This window comes from Cyprinus carpio, chromosome B20 (genome assembly GCF_018340385.1).
Source record: "Cyprinus carpio isolate SPL01 chromosome B20, ASM1834038v1, whole genome shotgun sequence".
NCBI classification, from domain to species: Eukaryota; Metazoa; Chordata; class Actinopteri; order Cypriniformes; family Cyprinidae; genus Cyprinus; species Cyprinus carpio.
This window is the reverse complement of record NC_056616.1, coordinates 10560855-10571182: the sequence shown is the minus strand read 5'-3', so window position 1 is coordinate 10571182 and position 10328 is coordinate 10560855. Positions and strand designations below refer to the sequence as shown.

Sequence of the window (10328 nt, the reverse complement as noted above, 5' to 3'; positions counted from 1 at the left end):
GGACATTTTTGAAAGTCACTGCATTTCAGAGACATGTATAATGACTGACAGGACAGGAAGATTAGTTTTTACTGACATATGGCCTGACAACATCTCATCTGACCGCAGTTCACTGTTGTTCTACTGAAGCTCCCTCATCACCTGTACTGTTTCCATGCTCGTTTGACTCTCTCTGAGGTGTAGTGTGAGTTTGAAAAGTCTCCCATTTGATGTGGTTAAACACAATTCTTGTCACGAAAAAAAAAAAGAGACAGAAGCATTAGTTGTGAGTCTGGTGGCCAACCCTAGTCCCGCCCCTGCTTTAATTGCATTAAATATTTTAAACTCCTTTTATCACTTGCGATAACATGCTCATTTAGACAGAACTAGTTTTAAAACATTAATATACAGTGAAAAATATTATTTTTCATCACAGACTGCAGAAAATATGTGCAAATAAAGAAATGGTTGACCCAAAAATGAACATTTACTGAAAATTGACCCTCAGGCCATCCAAGATGCAGATGGATTTTCTCTTTATCAGAACAGATTTTAAGAAATTTAGCAGAAAGAAACAAATCTATCAAAACATTTTAACTACAAACCATTGCTTCTGGTTAAAATACATGTGAGTACAGTATTTTACAGTAAGTGAAAGCAGTCCAAAACAGTTCTAAACAAAAATTGTTTGTTTTTATCTGCTGTTTGGTCTCTCATTCTGACGGCATACATTCACTACAGAGGATCCAATGGTGAGCAAGTGGTTTAATGCTAAATTTCTCCAAATCTGTAAACATGAAGAAATAAACTCATCTATATCTTGGATGGCTTGAGGTTGAGTAAATCTTCAGCAAATTTTCATGTTGGGTGAACTATTGCTTTAAAATCATTCTAAGTCTTAGCCAAATCATTATCAATAATAACTTTTATCAAGTCTAATAATATCCTGTTAACCATTAGTGTAATAAATCATATACTATCAGGTACAGCCTCTTATCATTGCAGACTAGGCTCTTTTGTTCTATAAATTGGTTAATATGCACAGATATTCTGAAGAGAGTGTCTCAGAGTGAAGTTCTCATGGCGTCTCTCCATACATTGCTGATTCTGTGCATATGTGCCACAGCCCTGTGTTTGGTGAGTATAGAATTCAGATGTCATAGAAGCAGTTTTGTGATCATATGTTGATTAATATTGTGATAAACAAAAGCAAATGCTCATTATAGCAAAACTAACACAGCTGTTGTTATAGTAAAATGGCCTTGTTCAAGACTGAATGACTTTTATGATGAAATAGTTTGTGGTTATTTCATGATAACAGGTTATACAATATCAAAGCTTGCACTGTAATAGCTGTTGATGTAAATGTGCACCTTTAACACTTACATCTCTAATGTTTTCTTTAAAAGCCAAGATCTTCACTCACAGGTGAGTCATAATCACATCATTTTAATATAACAATGTATTCGTATGATGTAATGATTTTATATACTATGCTCTGAATTTGACTTTTTTTTTTTTTTGATAGGCAATACAGAGATTGATGTGGATAATGGAAAAGACCAGGATATATTTAATATAAATGAAGGTTTGTGGAAACATTATCATTTCTTAAATCTGTAGCATCATTTCTATAACAGTTTTGCATTAACTGCTGTCTCATTCAACAGCGGCAGGACTTAACCTGATGGAAGGAGACATTCTGATAAAGGAGGTCAGTGTTTTCTTTAAGCAAATTCTCATGTCACTTTCCACAAACAGGATACAAAGTAGGGCCTGAATCTCTGGGCTTAAAAAAATAATAAAATAATTTTTAGGACATTCTTAACCTTCAGAAAATGTCAACAGTAACCTCAAACTAATGTGTAAATACAGTTAAATACAGTAAATTTTCAAGTGCTAAACATCACAACTAAATAATACAATTGTATTAAAAAAAAAACTAAATAAAACACACCAAAATAAAACAAAACAAAAGTTGCAAGTTACAGAGTTGCAAATAAGCTAAATCCATGTTTGGTTTATATTTAACAGGGAGAAGGCAGGAACACTATTCTTGGTGAAGAGTATCGTTGGCCGACCACTGTGCCTTATGTCCTCGATAGCAGCCTTGGTCTGTGAATATATAATAATTGATTAAGTTTAGTTGTTCAGTTCTGTTATTCTAGCTTAATATATGCACCAAATTGCTCACTCGCTGTCCTCTCTCTCTCTCTCTCTCTCTCTCTCTCTCTCTCTCTCTCTCTCTCTCTCTCTCTCTCTCTCTCTCTCTCTCTCTCTCTCTCTCTTTAATAGAAATCAATGCTAAAGGTGTGATACTGAAAGCATTTGAGCAATACAGACTTAAGACCTGTATTGACTTCAAACTCAGGGATGGAGAGCCAAACTATATTTTCGTGTTTAAAAAAACTTAAAAATGAAAAAAAAAAAAAAACATTATTTTAACTATTTTTTTTTTTTTTTTTTATTATTATTATTGAAAAGTTAATAATTTAAATTTATTTTAAATTAGACTTATAACAACATGTTAGACCTTTTCAGACATGTGCAAACATTGGGCCTTTCTTGCATTGACTGTCAGAATTTTTTCATGTTCAATCAGATGTTACTCAAAGGTGGGGAATCGACGGATGGGGAAACAAGAGTTGTCCATTGGTGCAAACTGTGACAGTTTAGGAACAGTAGAGCATGAGTTTCTGCATGCGCTGGGTTTCTGGCACGAGCAATCCAGATCTGACAGAGACGACTACGTCACCATCGTGTGGGACCAGATTAAAGAGGGTAACTATTGAATTCTTAAATACACGCATCAATAATAACATCATTGTGTCTTGCCAAACTCCTTAAATCTATATATTCTAATATTAAATACACACCTGTTTGTTTATTAACAGTTTTGCCTTTTGTTTTTCACTTAGGTTAAAGAGCACAACTTTAATTCATATGATGAGACGGTGTCAAGCTCTCTCGGTGTGCCCTATGATTATGGTTCAGTCATGCACTACAGCAAGACATCCTTCAGCAAAGCCAGTGAACCAACCATCGTCACCAAAATACCAGAATTCTTGGATGTGATTGGTCAACGCATGGAGTTTAGTGACAGTGACCTGCTCAAGCTGAACCGGCTATACAATTGTAGTAAGTTTATAATTAAGCACACTCTGTGGAAGACTTGACTGAATGATCCTCCATTATTTTTGTATAAATATATTGACATGTAATCTGACTGATAAGATAAAGACTGCTTGCTCAACCAATACTTTGTCTCTCTCACTCACCTAAACATTTATTATAATTCTTCCAGCTACAGCTTCAACTTTTCTGGACTCTTGCCACTTTGAGGAGCCGAATATCTGTGGTATGATTCAGGGTGATGGTGGAAATGCCAAGTGGGCTCGTGTACAAATGGTAGAGGGCGGTCCAGAGACAGACTACACCAACATGGGTCAATGTCAAGGTATGAACACCCCTAATCACAAAAGCAGGATTCATCCTAGTTTTGCACTTATTTACAATGAAAACTGCCATTTTTGAGCCACATGATCACTAGAAATAAAACTTATCTCATGCAAATGAGATAAGTGAACTTCACAATCATGTTTCCATTTATGCAACTTTGTGCTGGGTGGCCCTGCCTATTGTGAAATCTCATTAGCCCAAAACCCACATAACCAAAAATATATTTGGTTTGTGATGCATTCAAAATCGCACACTGTTTTTTCTTATTTTTCACTGGAAACCCCTACTGAAAACTGTTAAGAAATTATTTTCTTATTTTTCGCTGTATGAATATGAGTAGAATAAATGAAATTTGGAGATACTACATCCACTCCCTTACCAATGTCACTTTATAGCCATTCACAAATATTCTCCTGTGACCCCATGGGATAGTAAAGTTTCAAACTTTTACTGTGAATTCAGACACACTACTTTTTTCACATATTGTTTTTCAAGGACCATATAATAGAGAAGTAGACATATTCAGACATAGGGATCGAGTCACGTCTCGCAGAAGTGTCGTGTGGAGTATTAAACTTTTTCATACAGCAAATATTTTAGCAAAATTTACACCAACTGCAAAAGAAAAGAAAAAATAATACTATTGCATTCCCATTACTTTACAGAAGAGGAAACAAAATACAGAGAGATAAGTGTACAGAGAAATGTCAAACCTATAGTCATTTTCTCAGCACCGTATTAGAAACTCCCTCACAAACCACAGAGTTGACTATTATTTGTATTTGTCTGCAAAGGTAATTTAACTCATAGTATAGTGTTTATGTGTATGATTATATGATTTTTTTTAATTTTTTTTATTTAACTATTGTGACCATATTGTGAAAATGTATCATTGCAGTCTTACCATATCATACTAAGTTAGGCCAAAGACTCTCTTAAAGGGATAGCTCACCCTAAAATGAAAATCCTGTCATTAATTACTCACCCTCATGTTGTTCCAAACCCATAACAATCAGGACACAAGTTGGAACCCCTTAATTTTATTTTTTTTAATGAAATCCAAGAGTTTTCTGACCCTGTATAGACAGTAACTGAATAACCATATTCAAGGCCCATAAAGTTAGTAAGGACATTGTTAAAATAGTCCATGTGACATCAGTGGTTCAACCTTAATTTTATGAAGCTACAAGAATAAACTTTTGTATGCAAAGAAAACAAAAATACTGACTTAAATCAAATTTCTTCTCTCCCATGTCAGTCTTCGATGTTCTTTCACGAGAGTATCATGATGCATACGTGTGGTGCTGATGATGCAGGAGCTGCTGTGCTGAAGTAGAACATCCATTTCTCTTAGTTTATTGCCTGTATATTTTGGTTCAAGTAAGTAAAGCTGGGCAAAAAATTGCAAGTCATCCTCTCTGTCAAAATCATCAGACATGTTTACAAAAGCCCCTTTCTCACATACAGACATTACTGGTAAATTACTGTTAAGAGATCATGTGTGAACAGCACCTTTTCAAAAATACCGGTAAATTCATTCCGGCAATATACCTGTGTTTGAAGTTGTAACATTGCCAGTAAATTGCTGGAATGATGCTCTGTGTGAACGCAGAATGAAGACTACTATTATAAGCATGTATGAGTTCAGAACTCACTGACATAAGACATGTACTCTGGGCCAATCTAAAACCATTGAAATACAAAATTCAATGGCTCTGGGCCAATCATAACATTCTGACGCAAATGACGCATTTACTCTGTGCTGTGTAGTTCAATCTGAAGTCGTCTAATTCTATGTTTCTGGACCAAAATTGCTGCATGAATGTGAACGTTTGACACAAAAATGAAAACATCAACAAAAACACTGACTGCATATACAGTACCCTTCAATGATTACACACAACACCAGGAGGTGCAGCCGTTTAGAGGTCATTTCTGGTTAATAATGTCACAGAATTTTCTGGTAATTTGAAACCTATGTGTGAATGGCACGTTACCGGTAAAAAAAAACCCATCATTGCCTATGTGAACAGTGCATTTTTGTATTTACCGGTAAAGTCGTTCTGGTAATTTTACAGCAATTTACTGGTATTACTGTGTGAAAAGGGTCTAAAAGGACTACTGCATCAGCAGCACCACACCTATGCATTGTACTACTCTATTAAACGTGTTGAAGACTGACACAAAAGAGTAGAAATTGTTAAAAAAAAGTCACTATTTTTGTTTTGTTTGTGCACAAAAAGTATTCTTGTAGCTTCATAAAATTAAAGTTCAACAACTGATGTCACATGGACTGTGTTAATAGTGTCCATACTACCTTTCTGGGACTTGAACGTGTCAGATGTTTGCTGTCTATGGAGTGTTTAATTTTGTCTGTTCATTGTTATATCACCTCTGTGTAAAAAGTTGAATAATTCATAGTCCATAATCCTGTATTGATAACTGTTTTATGATATTATGGTAGCACTTTGGTCTTCACGATAGGAAGGACAGAAATATTGTTTGACCTTCTCTAGACTTTTCTTGTCAAGGATTATAACATACAAAATGATCTTTAAACTCCATAATAAGGTCCAAAGAGAAAGCAAGAAGACTAACTTAATACCCGATTATCTAATAAAGTTTATAATTCCACAGGGGTTGGGTTCTTCATGCATTTCAGCACAGCCACAGGAACCCAGGGTGATAATGCTTACCTGGAAAGTCGCCTCTTTCACCCCAAAAGACGCTCCCAGTGCCTGCAGTTCTATCACTACAACAGCGGGGGCGTTGATGACCAGCTAAAGATCTGGGTGCGTGAATACACAGTTAAAAACCCCAAAGGAGCCCTGAGACTAATTCAGAAGATCAGTGGTAACAATTTTTTGTTTAAAACACCAATAGATAAAACATTTTAGCCTTTGGGTAACTTATACTTGTACAACCTAGGTGGACTTCAAGGCTCCTGGGAACTATATCATGTTACTCTAGATGTCTCTGATAAATTCAGAGTAGTGTTTGAAGGGGTTAAAGGAAGAGACACATCAAAGGGTGGTCTGTCTCTGGACGACATCAACCTTTCAGAGACCCAGTGTCCTCAATACACTTGGCGCATTCGTGATTTACCCAGACATCTCGCTACAACCCCTGCCGGTTCCAAAACCTACAGCCCCCGCTTCCTATCCCCAGATGGTTACTCATTTCAGATTGGTTTGTACATTAATGGCTTGAATGATAGTCCAGATAAAATGGCAATATACCTCCACTTGACCTCTGGACCCAACGATGACAATCTTCAATGGCCATGTCCGTGGCGTCAGGCATCCATGGAGCTGATGGACCAGAATCCAGACATCCAACATCGCATGAATAACATTAGGATGATCACTACAGATCCAACCAAGACCTCAACTGACTGTAAGACATAAAGAGTTGGGGAGGCACTTTTATGAGCCATTAATGCTGATATGCTAATAACAGATGCTTAGTTACAGATTATGTTGAGTTTGAAGTCAATAAAAGGTGTTTTATAAATAGTATCTTCTCTGTTTGTGCAGCCATGGGTAATGTTGAGTATTTCTGGGATGACCCACGAAAAGTAGGCAGTTTAGTTACTGACACAGATGGCAGTAAATTCTACCGGGGGCCGGGTTACGGTACCAGCAATTACATCACACATAATCGTCTAAAGAGTCGAAGCTTCATCAAAGGACTTGATGTCATCTTCCTCCTGTCCCTTGACGGTTTGCCATTTTTTATTCCATACCAGTGTAATACTTATGAAATATCACAAGAATTGTAACTTTTAACTTCAATGATAGATGTGACTGGACTTTGGAAGACTCAGACCAGGAGACCAGAAATCCGAGACCTGCGATTAGAGATTGATGACGCCATTGGAAGCTCTACAGCAACAGTGGCAATAAGTGTCTTTGTGGCAGCTGCCATGTTCCTGGGTCTTGCTGTAGGCGCAATGTTCTACGTGCGGAGGAGGAGACTGATGGAAAGAGACGGAGAGATTGAGCCAGAGAGGACAGATGGTTGTATGTTTCCATATACCAGTTTTCTCCTCCCACACTAGATAATTGTACCATTATTAAACAGTACAGTAACTCCCATTAAACTGAATTTTCTCCCACAGAATCCCAAATGTCCATTTAAAAGGACAGTGGACTAGAAGATCCCCATGACATCATGCAGGATACATAATGAAGCCCTTAATGGAGAAAAAAAAAATATATTTCCAGAATTTGTCAGATTGTGTCTTCATTACTGAGCTGGAGCTACTGAATCAACTTGCTTTTCTCACTTCCCAAAAAAAAAAAAAAAAAAAAAAAATACAGCTCATAAAATTATTGTACTATTCTCAAGACACTACTATTACTAGATTACTAGCACTTCTCATGTTCTTTGCTTTCATAAGATGAATTGCTTTTTATATTCCTCATTAGTAAGTTGCCTTGGATAGAAGCTTCTGCTAAATTATTAAATGTAAATGGAAAAAAGATAAAAGCACTCAAAATAAATACTCAGCGATTGATGCTCACAGTTTATTAGTGGTTTCTTATAGTCTGTAACAAAGTGCTATATTATAAATTATAGCAATGTAATTTACATTCCTGAATTTTCAAGAGATGCAGCTGTCCATTGACACTGCTCTATACGAGAAACATCACATTCTCTGAGAACATGACCTGGTTGTCATCCTGCATGTGCTCCAGCAGAAGGTTAATCTCGGTCTGGTAAAACTCCTCATCCTGACCTTTGTTAATGTGAGTTAGAAGATCAGCACACCACAGACTGAGACCGGGTCACCTTAACCCTGTGAGGTCTACAAGGGTGTTTGGGGCCTGGAGAAGTTTTGAAATGCCCTTTTTTCTGCCTTTTTCAGTTGCTTATAAACATATACATGGCTAAAGTCTGAAAAAGTGTGTTCAGTACAAACTGGGCTACAATAATATGTAAATAGCATGTATGTACATGATTGTGTTTTTGAGAAAACAACGTTTATGCATGGTTAGAGAAAAACTAAAAATTTGAAGTCACTGAAATAAGGTCATAAAACACATACAGAACATTTGTTCACAAGACTTTCAAACCTGGATATAGTAGCCTAGAATTTTGCTTCAAAATGATGTGAAAATCATCTTGTTTACTCACTCACAGAAAACAATAGATTGATTTAAATTTTCTAAGACACTTTTTGTTTCTAAAGTGCATATGCTAGTAGGCATGATTGACCATGGATATTAGTGTGATTTACACCTGAGAAGACAAAGGCCAGCATAATGAGCTGCATAATGAGCCTTTCAGTCAGGTGTGTGGACCGAGAGGGAAGAGTTACAAGAGATAATGTGAGGACAAAATAAATGTATATATTTTATGTTTGTAGTTTATTTAGAATATATTTAATTATCCCACAAAATAACTTGAGATTCACTTGGGAATGCAGTTAAACTGTTTATTATGAACAATAAAAGTTGACTTTCAAAGATTAATTTTTAGCATCATTACCCCAGTCACATGATCCTTCAGAAATCATTCTAATATTCTGATTTGCTACTCAAAAAAAAAAAAATATTATTTTTATTATTATTATTATTATTATTAATATTAATGTTAAAAAAAGAACTGATAATATTTTTTTTTCAGGTTTTTTTGATTGTTAATTGAAAGAACAGCATCATTTTTAACATGATTATTGTATTTATCATCATGTGTATGCTAAAAAGTTTTATTTTCTATATATACTGACTCCAAGCTTTTGAATGGTATAGTGTATATTGTTACACTTGGAGTAAGACTGGAGTAATGATGCTGAAAATTTAGCTTTGATCACAGGAATAAATTAAAATGTAAAATATATTCAAATAGAAAGCAGTTATTTTAAATAGTAAAAATATTTCACAATATTACTGCTTTAGCAAACTGATATTGACTGGTATTGTGTCATGTTGACATATATAAATGAACATCACATAACTAGCATTTCCAAAGTATATATTGTTTATGTGCTCTCAAATAAACTAAATGATAAACTACATTATTAACATTATTGTGATGGTCACTGATACTAGTAGTACAGTAGAACATTTAGATGATGTGAATGAAACTTCATAATGTTTCACTTGATTATACATTTAGTCAGGAATTATAGTTAGGAAAAAGTCTAACTAGTAAAATGTGTACACGTTATGTGAAAACTAATACAAGTAGATTAAAAAAAAAAAAAAAAAAAAAAAAAAAAAAGATTTACTCATGTTTATCATCTCTGCTGGGTAAAGCAGCTTCATTCTTTTTTTCTGAGGTAATCCAAAAAATCAGGTAAATCCTGAGGTCTTCTTAGGGTGAATTATGTCTTATTCCTCTCAGCACAAAGCAAACAGTAAAATAAAAAAATAAAAAACACTTGAAGAACAGTCTTGCTGCTTTGTTTGCTGTGGTATGGGCGTTTACACGCTGGGAGCTTCACGTGGATGATTATAATATCAATAGCACGCTCAGCACATGGGCATGGTTGCATTAGATATATTGAAGGGAGACATGAAAGACGAGACATCGCATTGTTTTCATATGGATTACTTTATCCCAGAATATTTGCAATTGCTTAGTTTAAAAGTAGACATGTCAAGCTTTCTATAGATATATCTCTCATGTCTCTTTGTTGAGTATTTGCTGAATTACAGTTCATTTTAATGACGTGTTTCTAAATGAAGATTAGCGCTTTTTTTTAGATTAGACCCAGGCTGCAGAGAGCGCACCCTGTTTGTTTTCTTTATTTTGTAAATGCACAAAGTTTTGATGTTATTATTTGTGTATACAAATAAAAGTAGAATCTTTACAGATTCGATTGATGTATTGCTCTTATCTGTACGATCAAAACTGAAAGTGTATTTTAAGTTATTTTCGGT

General features: G+C 35.2%; 1 protein-coding gene across 1 annotated transcript; it reads left to right on the top strand.

Annotated features, from left to right (window-relative positions):
* Positions 1-976: 976 nt before the first annotated feature.
* On the top strand, positions 977-7673 carry LOC109098394 (meprin A subunit beta-like). The gene is made up of 14 exons (XM_042746748.1): positions 977-1116; positions 1389-1407; positions 1508-1567; positions 1650-1693; positions 2014-2092; positions 2275-2389; positions 2579-2761; positions 2900-3117; positions 3284-3436; positions 6076-6291; positions 6367-6834; positions 6975-7160; positions 7239-7460; positions 7559-7673. Coding segments are annotated over exons 1-14 (2022 nt in total). The 5' UTR covers positions 977-1059; the 3' UTR covers positions 7561-7673.
* The last annotated feature ends 2655 nt before the right edge of the window (positions 7674-10328 follow it).